The sequence below is a fragment of the Pseudorasbora parva genome, chromosome 9, assembly GCF_024679245.1.
Source record: "Pseudorasbora parva isolate DD20220531a chromosome 9, ASM2467924v1, whole genome shotgun sequence".
In the NCBI taxonomy this organism is placed as follows: Eukaryota; Metazoa; Chordata; class Actinopteri; order Cypriniformes; family Gobionidae; genus Pseudorasbora; species Pseudorasbora parva.
Genome location: NC_090180.1, coordinates 12,456,613 through 12,478,936, shown reverse-complemented (window position 1 = coordinate 12,478,936; position 22,324 = coordinate 12,456,613). Strand labels below are relative to the sequence as shown.

The 22,324-nt window shown below is 36.8% G+C and overlaps 2 protein-coding genes across 2 annotated transcripts; one reads left to right on the top strand and one right to left on the bottom strand.

Annotated features, from left to right (window-relative positions):
- Positions 1-241: 241 nt before the first annotated feature.
- Positions 242-15,331, top strand: abcd3b (ATP-binding cassette, sub-family D (ALD), member 3b). Its single transcript, XM_067453960.1, has 24 exons — positions 242-390; positions 524-755; positions 938-974; positions 1,132-1,230; positions 1,317-1,405; positions 1,689-1,758; positions 2,032-2,129; positions 4,271-4,394; positions 6,584-6,640; positions 7,131-7,273; positions 7,364-7,433; positions 7,523-7,592; positions 9,387-9,484; positions 9,758-9,849; positions 9,995-10,086; positions 10,670-10,739; positions 10,891-10,954; positions 11,065-11,142; positions 11,233-11,298; positions 11,425-11,514; positions 13,579-13,698; positions 14,160-14,264; positions 14,505-14,561; positions 14,647-15,331. Exons 2-24 carry the CDS (start codon positions 649-651, stop codon positions 14,722-14,724), a joined length of 1,974 nt encoding a protein of 657 aa, XP_067310061.1. The 5' UTR covers positions 242-390; positions 524-648; the 3' UTR covers positions 14,725-15,331.
- Positions 15,332-16,678: 1,347 nt separating this feature from the next.
- f3b (coagulation factor IIIb) lies at positions 16,679-19,634 on the bottom strand. Its single transcript, XM_067453961.1, has 6 exons — positions 19,436-19,634; positions 19,105-19,228; positions 18,741-18,931; positions 18,460-18,638; positions 18,183-18,348; positions 16,679-17,213 (listed from the first exon to the last, which is right to left on the bottom strand). The coding sequence occupies exons 1-6, from the start codon at positions 19,503-19,505 to the stop codon at positions 17,080-17,082; spliced, it is 864 nt and encodes a 287-aa protein (XP_067310062.1). The 5' UTR covers positions 19,506-19,634; the 3' UTR covers positions 16,679-17,079.
- Between the last annotated feature and the right edge of the window lie 2,690 nt (positions 19,635-22,324).

The following is a 22,324-nucleotide window of genomic DNA, read 5'->3' as shown; positions in this document are numbered from 1 at the left end:
AATACTTTGGCACAAATAGCTAGATTGCATTATATCGCAAAAAATGCGAAATTATGAAATAATAAAGTATTCCCTGATTATTGCTACAACAGGGGCAATTTTAAAACAAAAACGTACCAAAACTTATACCAAAACTGTATCAAGAGACAAACTACTTTGAAGAATGGTGACTCTGACGACACCTAGCGGCTGAACGTTTTACTGTACATCCGTGTGTCCTTGTTTATTACATTGTGGGGACCAAATGTCCCCATACGGATAGTAAAACCTGAGATCACCTACATTGTGGGAACCAGCCAGCGGTCCCCAATTTTCAAAAGGCTTATAAATCATACAGGATGAGTTTTTTTTTTTTGAGAAAGTAAAAATGCAGAATGTTTCCTGTGATGGGTAGGTTTAGGGGCAGGGGCAGTGTAGGGGGATAGAAAATACGGTTGACATGCGTGCGTGCGTCCGTGCGTGTGTGTGTGTGATGATGATGATGATTTCAAAGGTGTGCGTATGTGTATTTGTGTGTTCTTAGGCATGTGTGGACCTATAGAAGCTCCCGGTTAACAGTCGAGCTCTGGGGGTAAAACAGGAGGAAATCAACTGCGTGGGTCCTCCTTCGTTGCTCGCCGTCGCTTCCTGATTGGTTTTACAGCGAACATGGCGGCTGTTAGTAAGCATCTGACAGCCGGCAATTTCTCCATCGCAGGTGCTTTGGTGTTCGCCGTGTACGTAATAAAACAAAGACTATCTTCGGAAACCAATGGGTAAGATCATTGCTTCTCATGCCTGTTGTCTTGTATTTACCCGGTTTCCGATATAACCTCTTCGACATTGAAATATCATTGACATGAGACGCATTAATTTATTCAGACGTTAACATGAAATTCAAGGGGGTTATTTCAAGGCTTGTTGATTTCTCATGCTTTACCCACGTGTTCATTTATAGAGGGAAAGGGACATCAAAACCACTGTTGGGCAGTGATGTAAGTAAATTCCTTAACGTTAGTAGTCTAAATCTAAGTAGTATGCTTTATCTAAAATATCTGAGTTTGTAGTATATTAGGGACCCCCAAAATATATTCAGGCCCCCCTAGTTGAAAATTATGCATGTAGACTAATATATTTAGATTACATTTTCAGAAGGATAAAAAGGCAGACAAGGCTGCGGTGGACAAGGTGTTCTTCAGGCGCATTTGTCATATCATGAAAATCCTGCTACCACAGACCTTTTGCAAAGAGGTATTTTTGCTCTTATGTATTCATTGTCATTTATTCCCACTGGCTGGGTGGTCCACAGCTGCATTATTGGTTGTTTTCTATCCTAGTCAGGATATCTGCTTCTGATTGCTGCTATGCTCGTGGCCAGAACCTACTGTGATGTCTGGGTGATCCATAACGGGACCATGATTGAGAGGTATGAAGATTTTAGATCCTTGATTGCATTCGCCATTTTAGGTGTAAGACCACGATAATACCATTATTTTGTGTACTTCACCTTTTTTTAGTTTAGTGGATTTCTCAGTGGTGTGATTAGGCTACCTCTGGGTGTCGTTTCCATCGGAACATGCCTGATCACTTCAATGCTGTCTGTCCTGTTTTTCTTGTACTATGTGTAGACTACGAACACAAAATGACTGTACTTCTGTGTGTGTGTGTGTGTGTGTGTGTGTGTGTGTGTGTGTGTGTGTGGTTTGCAGTGCAATTATTGGACGCTCGACAACTGCTTTCAAAAGATACTTGGTCAACTTTATCACAGTCATGCCTTTTGTAAGTGGACTTAACTTTGCACTAGTTACTGTGTCCAATTTTACAAGTTTTTTGACAAGCCATTATTCATATAATTTATATGATAATAACATATCCATAATTTCCCGTATTAAATATAGAATTTATTAATAAAGGGATCATGTAGTGTAGCATGTCATAAATAGGATAATTATGCCACATGTATTTTTTACACATTTTAGTGTCTGTTGTTTTTTCTTTTGACAGATTTATTTGAGAAACATGTTTTTTATGTATTTTTCTCTGACTCATCAGATATCACTAGTGAATAACTTCTTAAAGTTGGGACTCAACCAACTGAAGCTGTGTTTCAGAATAAGACTGACCAATCAACTTTACAATGACTACATGACGTAAGTTATATTTCTACAAATGGTGAATGATCCTTAAATTGAATCAAGGGTTATCATATTTCTCTTTTGTAAGTTTTATGTTCATATCTATCTTTAGTTTAGTAACTCTATTAGAATTTTGTTCCTCTTTTTAAACAGTCTTATACAGAAATCAAGTTTGTGTCATTCAAAGTGAATGTCTTAATTCAGTTTACACAATTTCTTATTTTGTAATGTAAACAATATAGTGTTGAGGCATCGAATCTGCCTACTTTTTGATGTAACGAGTAAAGTATCACATTACTTTATAAATGTACTCATTAACATTTGAGTTACTGTTTTGAAAAAGTAATGCATGTTTTTTATTATTTTTTTATTATTTTATCTTCTCCATAACGTAAAGAGCGTTAGAAATACGCACTTGTGTGTGTGCGGGAAAAGACAAAAAGTTCAAAAGTAACACATTTTAATGGCATATAGCTGTTAGGGTCAGGAAATATTCTGCATGGTCAGAATATAGTAATATTTTTAACAGAGTGTCTATTCACACCAAGTGCAAATAACGTACCTTGTTGGCAAGTGCTCTTCGCACTAGCTCCGCCTAACAATGCCTGGCTGTGCCAAACATGTTTAAAAAAAGAACACCCATAATTCAACATCCTCAGTGGAGCAATCAGTAATGCGTATGCATGGCTATTATATCACTGTTTTGTCGCGATCAACACGGCTTCAAATCTGCCTTTTGCAAAGCTTGTTCTTCTTTCTTTTCTCATCACAAATCACATCGAAAAGGCATTTTTTTCCAATAAAAATGAATAAAATGCTCTAAATGTGGAAATAAAGTGTCAAACTAAATGTTTAATAATAATAAAAGCATTTATTGGGTAGGGTTAGGGATAGGTGTAAGGAAGACTTTTATTGTCCCTTTATAAGGTGGCATCTATTTAATAATTTAAATAAAAATAATAATTTACACTGTTATTATTGCATCCTGTTAATGTACAACAATTCTGAGTTGCAAAGTATCTGTCAAAACTAATGGTAAATTACATGTAATTACTATGTATAGAGCAAAGAACTGCTACTTTTATGTGGTGTAAATAGACCTAAATAGCAACTAGATTCTATTTACACTTAGCGCAAATAGCCGCTGCCTATTTTTTAAATGTGTTTTAAAAAGAAAATAAAGCTGTATGTTATATAGCAGGGATGGGTAACGTTGATCCTGGAGTGCCGCTAGATGTCCTGCAGAGTTTAGCTCCAGCCCTGATTTAAAAAAAACTCACCTTAGTGATCTTAGCAATAGAGGGTATGCACTGGCGTCTCGTTCTCGCCGGAACACTCCCCCTCAGCTGGAATGAGTGGCGAAAAAGCCATACAATTTTTGTCCAGCCTTAAGACTTATAGACTTGTATAGTTTTTGTAAGCGTTGTCAACATCCAATCCTGCAGAATATAAGATGGTAAACATAACTGATTAGTTGTCAATACAATATATAACAATACAATATATAGGGTATGATTTGACCCCAAAGCACATTTACATTCAGATTCAGCACATTTACATAAAATGATAACTGTAAATCCACGTTTCGCTGCCTGGAGTACAGTTGTTTCTGTGACTTGGAGCAATCCATTTGCTTCTCTTTTTTGTAGCTTTTGGCAGTCTGTAAAAATACACCTCAGATTTCTTGTCAAATCTGTTTGTAGTCAATCTCAAAGCTCTTTCCCGTTTTAGATGTGCTTTGTGTGTTTTTCGCCGTAATCGTGCTGAAAACCAAGTATTTTTGCCACTCGTGCGCATACCCTCTATCCTGAAGACAGTGATTAGCTTGTTCAGGTGCGTCTAAATAGGGTTAGAGCTAAACTGCAGGACAGCGGCACTCCAGGACCGATGTTGCCATCCCTGTTAAATAGGCTATTACTGTGTTAAAGACTTGCAAAAAAGAAACACCGGCAAGGCCTGGAAGAGAGGGAGCCTCAGCCAGGTGAGGAAAAAGTAATGCAAAAATATCTTAATGCATTAATGAATAAATAAGTAACGTCATTAAATAAGTTTTGGGGAGTGTAATGCTATTAAATTACTTTTAAAAGTAGCTATTAAATGTGTAAGTACCTAGAAAAGCATTGTTGTATGTTTTACAAAACTATATTTTATAATAGGGGGTTCACATACTATCAGATTGGCAACTTGGACAACCGCATTGCCAACCCAGACCAGCTGATAACCCAGGATGTGGAGAAGTTTTGTAGCAGTGTGGTGGACCTCTATTCTAATGTCAGCAAGGTAACAGGGCAACACTCATTCTGTTGCTGCAAAATATAACACATTTTTATCATTCTGAACTAGGGCTGGGCGATATGGCCATAAAAACATTATCACGATATAAGTCAATCAGTCGATATCGATAACATTTACATTTACATTTACATTTATGCATTTAGCAGACGCTTTTATCCAAAGCGACTTACAACTCAGGAGAACAGGAAGCGATCCGTCAAGAAGAGGCAACGAAACACAAAAAGTGCCCTAAATACTAAGATTTGTACACTGCTCAGAGTAGCAAAGACCAGAAAAGGAAAGAAGAAAGGAGAAATAGAGGGGGAAAGAAATATATATATATATATTTTTTTTTTTTTTTTTTTAATGTAAGATTAAGTGCTCATGGAAGAGATGAGTTTTTACCTGTCTTTTGAATGAAGCGAGTGATTCTGTTGTGCGTATGGAGGACGGAAGATCATTCCACCAACCAGGAACAATGAAAGAAAAAGTTCGAGAGAGGGATTTCATGCCTCTCTGTGATGGTACCACAAGCCTTCGCTCATAAGCTGAGCGAAGGCTTCTGGTGGGTGTGTAGACGCGTAGGAGTGAGTCGAAGTATGCGGGTGCTGCGCTTGTGGAAGATCCATGGGCAAGAGTCAGGGCTTTGAATTTGATCCGGGCAGCGAGTGGTAGCCAATGCAGAGAGATGAATAGAGGTGTGACATGAGCCCTTTTGGGCTCATTGAATACAAGACGTGCTGCAGCGTTCTGGATCATTTGCAGCGGTTTGATTGCACAAGATGGAAGTCCAGCCAGAAGCGCATTGCAATAGTCAAGTCTAGAAATGACCAGGGCTTGGACAAGAAGCTGTGTTGCATGCTCCGTAAGGAACGGTCTGATTTTCCTGATATTGTGCAATGCAAACCTGCATGACCGAGCCGTCTTCGAGATGTGGTCTTTGAAGGACAGCTGGTCATCAAAGATTACTCCAAGATTTCTGACCGACCCCGAAGGAGTAATCAGAGATGAACCTAGCTGGATGGTAAAATCGTGTTGTATGGTGGGGTTAGCAGGGAAAACAAGCAGCTCAGTCTTTGCTAGATTGAGCTGCAGGTGATGTTTTTTCATCCATGCCGAGGGATGAAAAAGAGATGTCCGCCGATAAATATCACGATAAATGTAAAATCTTTATTTCTTTCAAGTTTAAAGGCAAATTTTTGCTCCTGAGTGAAAGATGTAGAAAACAGACAGTTGACTATCCTTTATTGTCAAAACATGACAAACACTTCCCGAACAGGTGAACAGTTTATTCAAACAGGTAGATTTATTTATTAAAATCTTAACTGTGGTCAGCATTTTTTACTCTGCACTATCAATAATATCATTATATATACTTAATTGTGTAAGTAGTAAAACATAAAAATGCAAAAAGGCAAAAAAAATGCATTTTAAGTTAAGAAACATTTTGAGTCCCCCCTCTCTTGCCTCACAATGGATTGGTCCACCGTGCATTTTACACACACACACACACACACGCATCTCACCGAATGGTCAGGAAAGAGAAAAGTTCAGTAATTGTGGAACTCCAGTAAGGGCTGTCTAGGCTATTTCATTCATTTTAAACATCGGATGAAATTATTTCTCTTTTCATACAGGCGATGCTGAGTCATTTATACATCACCAAAGACAAACAATTATGATAGCGATGTACAAATCCGATGTTTTAGGGATTATAGTTTGGTAACGTTAGCTTGTAAATCACCCACTACACTACATTGGGCTCAACGTTATATGGAAGATCTTCGAAGAAGCACGATCATGATCGTGTGGTGAACCTATGATAAGCAGTCCACGTACGTCGCTCTGTTTTATGTCAGATGGGATAGCCAAAATATCTCCGAAGTTGAGTACCACTAACTTGTCCACGATATCTGTGTCCTCCAAACTGGTCGTGAGCGCTGAATTTTCTTCACTATCTCTCGTTTTTCTCGCTCAACTTCCCTCTGGTCCTCCAAGCCTGTCAGCCACTGACTGTAAACAAAAGCATTACACATAGTGCATAAGAGAATTTATCGAACTGTTGTTATCGTTTTATCGAAATTATATCGTGAGAATTATCGATATCGTTTTATCGCCCAGCTCTATTCTGAACTATATATTAAGATGGCTCGATCAGTTTAAGACTTTTTTTTTTCTTCTTCTTTTTCCTCCAGCCTCTACTAGATATATTAATCTACATCTGCAAACTGAACACAGCCATTGGTCCTTTTGTAAGTGCCTGTTTTGAATAATTTATCAGCAGTGTTGGGTAAGTTACTCTAAGAAAGTAATGAATTAAGTTATTAATAACATCTTCAACAGTGTATTAGATTATTAGATTCTCCAAAAATTGTTACATTACTTATTACTAATTACTTTCTAAATTCCGTATCAGAACCGACCAGTGAAACAGTACAAGGATAGACATGCTCTTTCAATTCTTCCAAATAAATAATATAAAATTGCATTAATTATTACTAAACAATATAATAATATAAAATTGCATTAAATATTACTATCCCTAGTATTTAAAGGGAGGTAATATTAAAATCACACATTTTAACCACTAATATTATATATATAGAATTGTTCTTTACTTTTTCATAAAAGTAAAGTAATTCAATTACAGTCATTAATTACTTGGTTATGAGTTCCACCTAACTGTTCACTGGCCAATTCAGCGCCTCAAAGTGTTTGAAGCATCTTCCTGCTTCTCTGTAGGGCCCTGCTTGTCTGCTGAGCTACCTGTTGTTCTCCGGTCTGATCCTGACACGACTGCGCAGGCCGATTGGCAAAATGACCATAACTGAGCAAAAATATGAGGGGGAGTACAGATATGTCAACTCTCGTCTCATCACTAACAGGTACCTATAGGACTCCATCTCTTTGTCTGGCTGTTTGTCTCCTGAGGTATTTTATGAAGAAAAATGCACAATTTCTGCGTGTGGTTTCAGTGAGGAGATCGCGTTCTACAACGGCAACAGGAGAGAAAAGCAAACCATTAATGGGGCCTTTCAGAAACTGGTGAGGAAAATAAAACCAGTTTTGACATCCGTTATCAAATCCACACACAATGTTGGTGAATCTTTCAATCAGAGTTCTTGTTTTTTTAGGTGGACCACTTGAATCGCTTCATACACTTTCGTTTCTCTATGGGTGTCGTGGACAGCATCATAGCCAAATGTAAGCATTTTAAAGTCAACATTGATATGTATCTTTTATACTGTTTAATGCTTGTTTCAGGTCATATTGGCCCTCATTTATCAATCTTGCGTAGAAACTGGTGTATATGTTGGCGTAAGATTATGCTTACACTCCTCTCACCGCCTGATTTATGAAGCTGTGCGTACCTCTGCAATCCAGGTGTACGCAATACCTGCCCTTGATAAATGCCGCGGCTGAAAACGATCGTCATTAGAATAACACGCCCCTATATATTCAAGTCTCCGCCTCCCCCACGCCCTCATTTTACGCCATGGACAAACAGAAGACGGCAAAGAAGCGAAACTTCTCCGACGTGGAGATCGGGCGCGCTCAATCATCTCACTAGTCCACTATTCAGGGCACTGATTAGGACATAAGTCAATGGGCTGACTCCCTGATCAGTGCTCTGACTACTGAACTAGTGAGATGATTGAGACGCGCCCATCGAGACCATCACCAGGGAAGTGGAAAAAAACCCCGAAATTGTTTTGAGAGTTTAAAGAGTGGGATTAAAGGCACCTACAAAAACAAAATATGGACACAAATAACGAGTACTGTTAATAGTGTGGAGGTTGAGAAGCGCACTCCAGCAGTTTAAAGTTTGGATGATAAATTACCATCACTGCATTATTTTACAGCACGTTTTGAAAAAATTAGCATTTAATTTCGTATCACGGCATGTATTGGGGTGTACGACAGTGATGATGATGTGATGTGGAGTAAGATTCATTCACATTAATAATTACATGACAATTTGTAAGATTCTTCTTATTATTATTAGCCTATGATTATTATTCTTAATGACACTTGTTATTTAGAAGAAGAGTGTCTTTTTTATTGATTTTATTATTATTTAAAAGAAGAAGGTCATTTTTATTATTTTGTCAGTCTGAATTATTTTAGTCCCAGTCGGGCCTGAAACGTCAGATAAAGCGCACAGGCTCGCGACTGGAGGAATACATATGCCTAAAAATCAAACGCTTTGGTAAAGTCACACAAATTAAACATTGACGTTCATGTTGCACAAAAATAAACACTGAATGTTGTTGTTGTGGTTTTAACAGTGGGTCATATAGCATATCTTGCCAGTGCGTTTTGTGGTGTTATGAATTGTTTTTCTGCGCATTTTCCCACTAACTCAAATGTGCGTACACCACCTCCTGAGCTGGCGTAGGATTACGCCAACGTCCATATTGATAAATCTCAAAGTCACCGTGGGTTTGGGTGTACGCAAGGTGTACGCTGGAAATTTGGTCTACGCACTTTTGATAAATGAGGGCCATTGTGAGCAAGTAATTTTCAAAAAAAAAATCTTTATAATCCTCAATCAAAATGCATTTGATATAGTGTATATAATAGTCATATTAAAGTCAAATTCAAGTCTGGATCCATTCTAACTTTTTGAAAATTTGTCACATTATGAAAGTGCCAGATGAAGGTGAAGGTGCCTGATGAAAGTCATGAGACCGAAACGTTGCTAATAAAACGTTTTTGATTTCTGCAAGTATTGATAGTGTGCGGGATTTCCTTTTGTTTGTTTGTTGAGATTTTTGGATCTGGTTATCCTTCGTCCAAAGCACCTACCTATAATCTACAGGTGTGCGATGGTAATTGTGCACTCACATTATGAAAGTAAAATGGGCTGCAAATGGCAATGCTGACATTAAAATTATACTTACGTTGAGCATTTTTAATACAGGCCTAGAATGAAAGGATCATAGAATAAATGTAAAGAATCTTTCATGGGAAACATGTTTTCTGATGATTCTCTAGACATAGCCATGGTGGTGGGTTACCTAGTTATCAGCCGGCCGTTCCTGGACCACACGAACCAACGGCATCTGAACAGCACATATTCTGAACGACTGGAAGTGAGTATGAATGAACACAGACTGTTTAGTAAGACTGATATCTTTTATTGTATTTATGTTTTCAGAAAGCAATATCAATACCAGTTTGAATCAATTGTACTACACGGTGGCGATGTGCTACTTCATGTAATTGTATGCACTTGTAATTACTGACCATTATCTCTCCAGATTTGATTGTCTTTGTAAAATTGCTTCATTGGGTCAATACGGATTTCCTTAGATAAATGTTTGCACAGAAGATAGAAGCTCTTCTGTGTTTGTTTTACGCTGCAGGACTACTACCAGAGTGGGCGGATGTTAATAAGTTTGGCGCAGGCCCTGGGAAGGATCGTCCTGGCAGGCAGAGAGATGACCAGACTGTCCGGGTGAGTGCTCAACCTCCAGTACATCATTCTTTGCTTGTTCCTCATGCCATCCATCATCTCTACACTTGCCAGCGCTCACCTACTTTCTGTCTTTTGTCTGCTTAAGTATATGCGTGTTCATCTGGAATCTGAATCCTTTTATTAGGTTCACTGCACGAATTACAGAAATTCAGGATGTCCTTAAGGATCTGAATTCAGGCAGATATGAACGGACTATGATAACACAGCGAATCAAAGGTCTGGACTATTTTGTTATGTTTTTGTTTTATTTTTTTTAAGCATTGTATGAATTTGTGATGAGATTTCTCTATGATTTATATACTAATAATACCGTTAAAATGTTTGGAGTCTGTAATTTGCGGTAAAATGCTGAATTTATTTGATTTTAAAAAATACAGTAATCTTGTGTATTCTTATTACAAATGAAAAAAATATATTTTGACATATTTAAAAAATGTAAAGTATTCCTGTGATGATAAAACTGAATTTTTTAGCATTATTACTCCAGTCTTGAGTCACATGATCCTTCAGAAATCATTCTAAAATACAGTTTTTTCTGCTTAATATTTTTGTGGAAACCATGATAATACTTTTCACGATTCTTTGAACAATAGAAAGTTTAAAAGAACAGTATTTATTGTAAACGGAAATCTTATTTAAACACAATTTCTACTGTCACACAATTTTAATTAATTGAATGCATCCTTGCTGGAAAAAAAAAAATTCTTAAAAAAATATTATGAATAGTAATTTTGAATGGTATTAAATTTAGTGTGTCATATACAATATACAACTATCTATTGATCGATTTCTTTCACAGATACAGCAGTTGAGAAAGTCTCTCTTATCCCCGGGAGAGGTGAAATCATCATTGCAGACAACATTATTAAGTAAGTTAAGTAAAAACTAAACAAATCTCACTTTAGCCCTGATAGATTATTATATTTATGCATTTGTGTAATCCTGATTGCTAAATGTAGACGTCGTGTCTGACCAGCATATCATCAGTGTTTCAAGTTGAGCTGTATCCTTCATCCTCAGGTTTGAACACATACCTTTAGCGACGCCCAATGGAGACATTCTCATCCGCGACTTGACTTTTGAGGTTAAAGCTCCATCAATAACATCATTTTCTTAGTCTAAACTTATTTAGATTGTAAAACAGAGTTTTGGGATCTGGTTTTGGTAATTACCATCTTCCCTCCTTACATTAAGGTGTCATCTGGGACAAATGTGTTGGTCTGTGGGCCCAACGGCTGTGGGAAGAGTTCCCTCTTCAGGGTGCTGGGAGAGGTCAGAGTTGTTTTTCAGCATAAACATGTGTCCTTAGAAACCTTAGTTTTTGCTGTTGTTCACTTGCATTGTCTTTCTTTGCTTCCCAAGCTGTGGCCTTTGTGTGGAGGACAGCTCACAAAACCTGAGAGAGGGAAGCTCTTCTATGTTCCTCAGGTGGGCCTTTTCACACTGAGGTCTTTCATGATGACATGATGACAAGTGTGAAAATATTCATGATGACAAGTGTGAAGATATTCTCCTATATACTTTCAGTGTTCATTTGTTTGTATTTTACTTCAGAGGCCCTATATGACACTGGGTTCCCTTAGAGATCAGGTGATTTATCCTGACACACATGAAGACCAAAAAAAGAAAGGAACATCTGATCGGGTGAGTTTTTAAAACATTTTTTATTTTATTTAATGTATTTCTTTACAGGGACAGTGCATATTAATAAACATTAATTTGTCAATATGCCAGAGTTAGCCAAAAGGCAATTTTTCATAATTTCATAATTCATAATCATAGTTTCATAATCAAATGGATGGCAAAATTAGATGTTATGTGATAAGGGTTAGTTCACCCAAAAATAAAAAAATGACCCTCATGTTGTTCAAAACCCATAAGACTTTTGTTAATCTTTAAAACACAAATAAATATATTTTTTAATGAAATCAAGATTTCTGTCTCTCCACTGACAGTCCATTCTACCAAAGCTTTGCTTTAAAGAGATCATAAAAGAAAAGAGAACATAAAAGAAATCCATATAAATCAAGATGTCTTTTACAGAATTTAATTCTAATTAACATATAAACATGGATCTACAATGCACAAACATAAAGAACATACGCTCAAATGTACTTGCTTGCACGCGAGTACATTTAAACTTCCGTTTACTCTGTTTGATGTGCTCTAGGTATGGGCATTGATCCGTTGTTTTTGTATTAAATCTAATCATCATATAAAGCGGTAATCTCCTCAGGATGCATAAAATGTCTCAAATCATTTGGATTGCTTTTATGGTCTCTTTATAAACTTTTTGTAGTGTCAAAGTTTTGGCATAATATCATTTTAATTTCATCAAAAAGGCTTCATTTGTTTTTTATTTAAATTGACACAAGTCTTACAGGTTCCAAACGACATGAAGATAAGTAATTTGTAACAAAATATAGATTTTTGGGTAAATTATGCTTTTAAAGGGTTAGCACACCCAAAAATTAGTTCATGATTTATTCACCCTCAAGTCATCCTAAGTGTATATGACATTCTTCTTTTTAGATGTATACAATCAGAGTTATATAAAAAAAATGTAATTCCTATTCCAAGATTTATAATGGCAGTAAATTGCCTTTTCTCTTTTGAAGTCCATAAAAGTGCATCGATCCATTGTATAACTGTTCCACACAGCGCTGACGGGTTAATAAAGGCCTTCTGAAATGAAACCATGCGTTTGTGTGAGAAAAATATCCATATTTAAAACTTTATAAACTAAAATAACTAGCTTCCAACATACGTTCGCACGCATCGATTTACGGCAAAAGAGTAACCCCTGACCTGAAGCATGACTTATTAACGAATGCAGAATAAACCACCGGTCATGAATTAGAAGTCTAAAACAAGAGTTTTTAAAGAGAAATGCCAGAGGATTTCAATAGAGTGTTTTATTTTGTTGTCCAACCCTACTTGTTTGAACCGCAAGACGCATCAAAGCTTGCAATACTCCTACATCCTGCGTCAATACCTCGCGTCAGGGGTTATTCTTTTGCAAGTCGACTTGCGTAGGCCGTTTGCCGTATGTAAGTTATTTTAGTTTGAAATATGGATATTTTTCTCACACAAACGCATGGCTTCACTTCAGAAAGCCTTTATTAACCCGTCAGAGCTGTGTGGAGCATTATATGATGGATAGATGCACTTTTATGGACTTCAAAACAAAAACATGGCCATTCACTGCCATTATAAAGCTTGGATGAGCCAGGACATTTTTTAAATATAACTTCATTTTTTTTTATTCGTCTGAAATAAGAATGTCATATCCACCTAGGATGACTTTAGAATGAGTAAATTATCCTTTTTATTATTGGGTGAACTAATTCTTTAAAACAATAGTATACATTCTGTCATTATTTATTCACCCACATGTCTCTTCAAGCTCCAAAAACAAAACAAAAAAAGCGGCATAAAATTTGTCCATGTGACATATATGCTGTATTTCAAGTTTGCTTCTCAAAGGACACTAGCATATGAATTCAGAAAGACTTGGAATATAGTGCAAAAATCATATAGACTAGCTTGCCAGTCCACTTTCATTGTATGAAACGATTAATTTAGAGATTCTGCTAAACGTCTCGAGAATAAATATGGAGGAAAATATGCAAATTGTTCCTTTAAGTAATGTTCTTAAATAGTAAACTATAGTATTACAGTTATTAAATGTTGTGTAATTGTGGTCAGGTACTGAAAGAATATCTGGACAATGTCCAGCTGGGACATATCCTGGACAGAGAGGGCAGCTGGGAGAGTGTGCAGGACTGGATGGATGTCCTCAGCGGCGGAGAGAAGCAGAGGATGGCTGTAAGCTCCAGTCCTTGCATTAACTATTTTTTCCAAGTCTACATGAAATTGAAGTTGTGATAGTATTTTCTTCCCTATTGTGACGTATATCCGAGTGAAATGGCTTCTTGAATATAAAAAAAATGTAGGGCGGGACTTGATTTCATCCATAAGGAATTGATTGGATGGTTGTGGTTTGCTATTGGTCGATCTCATGTGAACGACAGGTTGTCCCGCCCCCATGCCAGTAAACACATCATCAGAGAAGAGAAGAGATGACACTGCAAGAGAGAGGGGGAGTTATTTTGTTTAAAGATTATAAGGACGCATTAATTTAAAAAATATTGAAAGAAAAATCATTTATAATAAAAATAAAAATAAAATGTCAATTTTGATTTCATGGTGACATTAAACCTGACATATTGCTCTCTTTTGGGTGAGACAGATATTAATGTGTCTTAACTCTTTATTGCATTGCACAGATGGCTCGTCTGTTCTACCACAAGCCCCAGTTTGCCATTCTGGATGAGTGCACCAGTGCTGTAAGCGTTGATGTGGAGGACTTCATCTACAGCCACTGTCGGAAGGTAGTCATATGTCATCATCTTATTCACAATGAATGCAAACATATTAGGTGCAGATGCAGCATACAGTGAGTTATGTACAGTGGGCTGATGGACAACAACAGCAGTAACCTCACCATGCTCGTTTTCTAAGTCAGAACAGAAGTGAGGAATTCAGGAATGTATTTGTTGCTCTTGTGGGAGTTTGCTTCAGGAACATCTGTCTCCCTGAGCTCAGCTGGAATAATCTGTTTTCTCCTTTAGGTTGGCATCACACTGTTCACAGTCTCCCATAGGAAATCACTATGGAAGCACCACGAGGTACAATCATCATGAAGTTGACAGAATTCATTAGAAAAGTAATGTGCTATGGAGTCTTAAAAATCTTTGTTTCTCTGTTTTACAGTATTACTTGCAGATGGATGGAAGAGGAAACTACGAGTTTAATCCCATCACAAAGGAAACAGTGGAGTTTGGATCATAATAATAACAACAGTAGGCCTTATTCATGAGCAAACCCTTCAGAAAGTTTTTCACACTTAAATTATTGCATGGGAACATTTCTGCGAGAATGGTTTTATGCAGAAATTTTCTCTGCGCGTGTCATGAATGAGGCCTGTTGGCACTAAACATGGATGTAAAGCAATATCATTCTGGAGTTCTGAACTCTTTATATTATATGATGTTAAATATAACTGCTTTTCTTCGTCTGAGGGAAAGGATTGTAACTCTGTGGATAAATATCTCTCAGGGAGAGGCTATCTTAAAAGATTTTGGTAAGGAACAAAACTGGGTTTGATATCCTTTTTAAGAATCAAGCATTTGTAATATAGAAGTAGTGACGTATGTTGTTGATGTTCATATGCATTATGAGTTGTCCATAACTGTTTCATGCCACTAGTACATTAATAAGCTCACCATAACACCAGAGAAACTATTTAAGTGTAATGATCAGTCATTCTGAATTGTATTTTATTTTAATAATGAAGCCTAATAATGTATGTTTGAGACCCTATTGGATATTTATAGTATGTGCATACATAGTGCCTTACAGACATGTTTTACTGAATTACAAAAAACATACAAGGAAATCTGTGTGATTATTTCAAAAGGAAAGAAAATCGAAATAATTTTAATGGCACATTGTTTTATACAAGCTTTTTTTTGGTTTTTACATTTACATACGCACAATTGTTTGCATTCAAATGTATTTGCTGTTTTAAAGTCAAAGTCTTTACTCTTTTTATTTTATTATTCGCTTTGGTACTATTTTCACAAGTAAGGTATATTTTCAAAACTCCAAACTTATCAAACTTGTAATTATTTCAAACCTTGATCTCATGCTTTCATTCAGTTAATAATACACTTACAATGATACACATATCTGTGTTATCAAAAGGTATGATGAAGTGTGACAGCCGTGAGGTTCTGTGCTAGAACAGTTTACTGACAATTCAGAAAATGTTCTTGCTGTACCATATGACTTATCTATACTGTAGTTGATCTTTATAAGGGTGGGATACAGTAATGTGGCAGTTTCTTTCATGGTGATGTTTTTACAGTATCACACGGCATACTGTCATGTAAAATGCTGTATTTGATTCCATCTGTCTCCCCCTTCTTCTGAAGCATCTCTGATCAGTCTGGTGTTATACAGTCTCTCTTGTACTCCATCCTGCTCTGTTCACAAATCTGTCTCTCTCTCTCTCACACACACACACACACACACACACACGTGCATGCACACACTTTGAACGTAGTGGTTATCATCTAAGATAAATCCCTTCATTACGTTTGGTAATCCATATTGCAAAAAAAGTCTATATAATAAATAGCTGAAATCTATAGGTGTACCACTACTAAATGATTAATTGATTAACCATAAAGTTCAGTTTAATTAAATAATAGACCAATGTGACTGAACAAGAAGAGATACAAATCAAAAGTTTGATAGTAAGAGCTTTCTATAAATCAGTTAATCTGAATGAAACATTTATTTTATATAGTACTAACACACTTAAATATGCTGACATGTTTAGGACATTTGATGATCTGTTGATAAGTCCTAAGAGTTTTGAAAATGTATTAATTCCTTGTGAAATTTCAAAGCAGTTATAAAACACTAGTAGAAAAAGGATGACTTTTGCATGCTTATTAGTTCACCACAAGGGTGAGCTACTGAGACGAGAATGCAACGCTTTGCAAAAGTTCCTTGGCATTTGGGATTTTTGTTTAAACAAAAAAAATGTGTTGCACATTCTTAACTTTAATCTTTTTTTATTAGCTATTGGGGGATTTTTGTTCAAACTTATTTTGGAATCACTGCTTCAAAAGAGCACAATCTTCTCCATTCTTCCTCATTTTGGATTTTCAAATCCTTTTACATAAGTCAATGAAGGCACTAAAGTTTAGTTTCGCTTTAAAAAAAATAAAGTGTATAAAATGAAGTATAATTTATTAGAAGTTTCAAGAAGTATCATTTACATTTAAAAAAATACTTTATGCACGTTAAATATTTTCCTTCTAGATACAAAACATTTATAAATATAAAACACACAGCAGCAGCTGATACCCATGTATTTCTGAAGAAAATTATAAATAAAGGCCATTCAATAAAAATAATACACTGTTCAAATCATTCACTAATCCTTCATAAAAAATAAAAGCAAAATTCTGATATGTATAACATATCATGTAGTGTTAGTGTTTCATAGAAACCAGTCCAGTGCAGCACTGCAGGTGTGCTAAACACACACACCGTTCCCTCCCAGCGCAAAAACGTTTACAGTCCAGCTGTATGTTCCGTTCTGGGCTTGATCGGCAGAAATGTTGGATTCCTCTAGACTACGGTTTCCTTGGGTAGAGTTGTTGGTCTTTGTGCTCGTTTACAGCAAACCACAATCAGAACGATTACAGCAATTACAAAAGCCAGTATAATGAGTGCTGCTCCTCCAATCACAGGCAGCCCATACTCTATGGAAAAGAAAAGAGGAAGAATTGTATTTATCATTCATTTAAATGGAAAGCTTAGCTATGTCATGTTGGTGTGCAATTTCAAAACAGCATTTGATGAAACAGTATGGGAAAGAGCTGAGCACATGCATCATGAAGAATGTAATGGAGAAGAGTTTCCTGACTCTTCCTGACACCGAATTTAAGTTATTGCTCAAGTCCAGATCATGTAACAGTTCTGTGCTAGTTTGTAAGGTTACATGATGAATAAAATACTTTTATTTATCATTTAACCTTTATACAAAGAAGGTTAGTGTCCAAGAAAAAAAATGGTTTTAGTTTGTATAAAGGTCAATTGATTAAAAAAAAACAAAAAAACAAATTACCATTTCAACAAAAATTTAATGACTTCATAAAATGTTTTCTAATAATAATAATAAATATATTTTATATATAAAAAAAAAAGAATGAGTAATCCTAACAGAAAGTAAAAAACAGAAAGTAATCATGGATTAATAAATAAACTTATACTATTTTAATACTAAACACATTATTTTAAATAAATGATTAAAGAAAAACTTGAATTACTGGGAGTTTGGATAAACACTTTAAAAAAAAAGATTACATTTAATGAATTATTAATTCTTCATCCACATTAATACAAATTTTGAATTATAAAACTTCAGGTGCAGTAATAGAGGTTCCCACACAACTGGATGGAGTCATTTGAGCACAGCTGTCATTCCCTGGTCAGTTTCTGAGTAACGGCAGAGTGTGTCATCCTCCCTCCTCTACTAGCTGACCCATGCTTAACAACCTTTCTGTTTTCCATAACACTGGAATTCTAGACAACTAAGACTTTAAGCAAAAGTCTTGAATCATTCAGAATATTTGGATACGCCTTTGTTGCCTTCCCCAGTCTCTCAAATGAATGCAACATCCCCGTAAAATGGCAAAAAGGCAAAATTGCGAAGTCTTCTTAAAACTTACCGTCAAACAGTGTCTTGTGCTCCTGTGGCGAGCACTTGGGGAGGCTCCACTCTCCGTTCATCTTGTCTCCTTTACGGGAAGGGATATATGCCGCCACGCTGAAGCAGTAACTCTGACCCTCATCAAGCTTAAATTCTTCTTTGCTCCCATCCACAATACGAATTTTCTGGGGAAAAACAAAGCAACGTGAGAACTGCAAAGTCAGAGGGCATTTAAATAAAAGCAAGGCAGGAAATCTTGAATAGCATCTTTGGTTGGTAAACATGCCGACACTTACTTTTCCCGTGCTTCCAGCTTTGTTGTATGAAATCTGGTACTTGAGATTTTTCTTAAAGATGTCACGGATGGTCATATAATTGCCATTTTTGTGCTTAGCTGTGATGGGGTCGCGTATGATCAGCACAATCTTCTTGTCCTTACTCATCGTCAAGCTGAACTCAGGTCTTCCGATTAAAGCTATAGGAACAGATCGAAATTATTATACAACCGCTTTAAAATCAGTTTTGATGAATGAAGTAAAATTTTCAACTCGTTGAGAATGCATGGTTGGACACTCACTGTCATTATAAGGGCAGAAGGTCTTTGATCTGGTGTATGGAAGCTCTACATGGTCAGAAACCATCCCACGCAAGGTCTCTGAGAGCACTTCGGCGGTATAAACCCCCTTGTTTTCCAATTCATTGGTCAGGTCGCACTCCGTCTCTGTGGTTTCGATGCAGTGAGGGTTTCTCTGTTTGTCCTTACCAACCCTGAAGAGAAGATAAAACATGTTGGTTAGAATCACATGCCTGTAGGGTTTCAATCATGTGCCCACATTTATATTTTTTGCTGAATGTTAAATCACAAGATAATGCAATATGAACAATACAGAGAAAGACCAAAGCAAAGGCATGCTGTTTAAAGAGGATATTTGGGTACTTGCCTTGAGAATTCAACTGTATATGTGTAATTGACAGGTTTAGGTCCCCATGATAGGATTGTTTTGAAATTGTAAGATAACCACGTCACATTTGTTGCTTTGGTAAGCTTGCCCACCTTCAATGGTGCTAAATGAGAAAGAGGACAACTGTGAGAACAAGGTACGCAGCTTACGCTGATTTCCATTACATCCCAGCCTTGAGATACAACAAAACGACATATCTGAAGTTCACAGATATAGTGTACTGTACTGTACAATACTATGCTACTATAAGTACGGTAAACCGTTTAAAACAGTTTTTAAAATAAACATCCATAAAACACAGATTTCTTACCTGGGGATCCGTTTACGAGTGTAAGCCAGGTAAGAAAAAGCGCCGAAAATATTACAGTATTGCTTTTCATCGTTAGTGATACTTTATGCGTAAAATGCTTAATCCAAATGATCCCTCTGAGGAGCGTTGTTCAATCAAATCTTCCACTAATGACCTGGTTTTATAGCGCGTGTGAGAGGGAGTTCTGGTGCTACCCTGCCAGCCTCAGTGGAGACTCGTCATGAGTCACGAACGGCGCTCCGCCCCTTTCTTAACTTTGGGGTTTTGTCACTGGCTGGGCATCCATCGGAACGCGCACCTCATAACCATATATGGTTATCCGGGTACCGGTTTAATGCTGATGATCCAAAATCCAAGCACGTACTAGAATTTCTGAGACGTTTGCTTGTAGTTTTTGCCATCTCAATTGGTTATTTAATCATTACACATTTTTGTTGTACACACTACACAGACTGTGCTGTGCAGGTGAATAGCCCTACTTAATTCAATTTAGTTTAGCTAACAGGGGCTTTTTCATTTTATTTTAACAATCAACATGTTTATTTGCTATCTATTTTCAGTTGTAATATAAAAAAATATTAATTAAATTAATAAATGTGATTTTTAAAAATGTGATCTATGTGAAGTGAAAATACTTTTTATTGTATGAATTTATAGTATCTGCGCTATTTCCATAAGAAGGTCTTCTCAAAAGGGCTTTTCTTTCAGTCAGATGTTCCACTCCTGTGTGCCATCTTGTGGGGAAGTTACACTTAAGTAACTCTGTTGCAAAGAACATTCTAACAACTGAGGAAATGTGTAACCACCGTTCTGTATTGGGTTGTTCATGTGCCTCTCTGATTTCAGTGCATCATGAGTGAACAAATTAATTGGAAACTTTGTATGTCTATGAGAACAAAACTTCAAGTCAACTATAATAAATATTTAATTTTGTGTCAACCCTGTCAAATTAATTTATAAGACCTATTGCAAAACATTTGCAGGCGACCCCTTTTTTCTCTCATAAGAGACTTAGGCGGTCCGCCCGGCTGCTGGGAAAACCATCTTGGCTCTACTTGCTTAAATGATCCAGCATTTTCTTTTTTCTTTTCAAGCATAGATAAGGAGATCAAAACTGCAAAACTGGGCCTGATTTGATGGAAAAGTCATAGAAAATTTGTCAGATATAAAACATTTTGCAACCCTTTTAACACTCAAGGGTAATGAAGGAAGATGATCAAACAGTTAATTTATTCTTCAGAGGAAATGGATGGCAGATGATGAGATCATTTTTGGATCGCTTTATGAACCTCTTGCTTCTTAATAAGACTAAAAATGAGAAATGGCTGCTATTGTGATAGCCTCTGCTGTCATACATGCTCACATGTGCCAAATAAAGTGTTCTATTCAAGCCAAAAGAGTTTAGAAGTAGATCAAAATGGCATTTCTTACTTCATAATACTGTGATAATGCATATGACTGATTAAAGTCGGCAAGAAATGGAAGTTGTGATTTATTCCCTATTATAACGTATAGCCATGTAAAACAGTCCTACAAACAATGCGGGACGGGACTTGATTTTATCCATTAGGAATGGATTGGATGGTTGTGGTTTGCTATTGGTCGATCTCATGTGAGTGGCAGGTTGTCCCACCCTCATGCCAGTAATCACTAGCCTGACAAGCCAGACCCACATCAAGATGTTTGGCCTGGAAACTCACCATTGACAGGGCTCAATCCGAGGGGCGGGATAAACGGTGGTCTTTCAAACTCCCTCTGCACGCGATAGGATAACGCTACAACCAACCAGAGCAACGTGAAGCAGAGCTAATTGACAGACCGTATCCGGTCAGCAAAACTCCGAACACATCTTCCCTTTTTAAGAATGACTTCAGTGCCGTTCTTTGTTCTTCTCTCAAAGAAAAGCTCAACTCCAATTCTTCCAGAGTCGCGGTCAAAGCTTTTTCGAAAGACTGCCGTTGGCCAGTTTCTGTGTTTACTAGAAGCACGCAAGCACAACTCTGCCGTCATTATGTTAAGCCCCGCCCACCGAATCTATACACGATGTGATTGTGCTGCCGCTAGGGTGCGTCTAGATTTCTAGGCTAAATAATCGCGTCATCAGAGAAGAGTTGACCCTTGAAGACAGAGGGCAAGTTATTTTGATAAAAGATTACAAGGGCACATGAATTTTACCAAATTACGGATAAATCATTTATAATAAAATGCAATACTCAAGAATTATAGGGTAAAAATAAGTCGACTGATTTGTGCTTTGTACTATGCATTTGTTCTTGTCAACAGTCATTGCCTACTTGTTCAGATAAATTAGTATATGTTTTTGTGTATGCTCTCTGTTTGTCATCTTGCTATGTCATCCTTACTGTCGTCTTTAAAGGGATCGTTCACCCAAAAAGGAAAATTTGATGTTTATCTGCTTACCCCTAGGGCATCCAAGATGTAGGTGTTTTTTTCTTTAGTAGAACACAAATGAAGATTTTTAAATCCAACAATTGCTCGTAAAACCATGTCAATGGGGTGTATTTCTATGAGAGCCCCCATGAGAGTAAAACACACATGCATATGAATCCATATTAAACCCTGTGACTTGTGATGATACATTGATGTCTTAAAACACGAAAAGATCGGTTTCTGCGAGAAACCGAACAGTATTTAGGTAATTTTTTTTACCTCATAACAAGTGAATCTCATCTAGTATTCCCAACCCATTACTTCCGTCGGAGAACGTTAAAATCTGGCATGGTCATAGATATGTATACATAGATGCCTCATTCAACTGATCCGCGCCATCCACGCAGGCACTAATAAGGTATCTATGTAAACCTAAAATTTTAATTTTTGGGTGAACTATCCCTTTAATTTAGTCTTTATTGTCGTCTTGCTATGTCG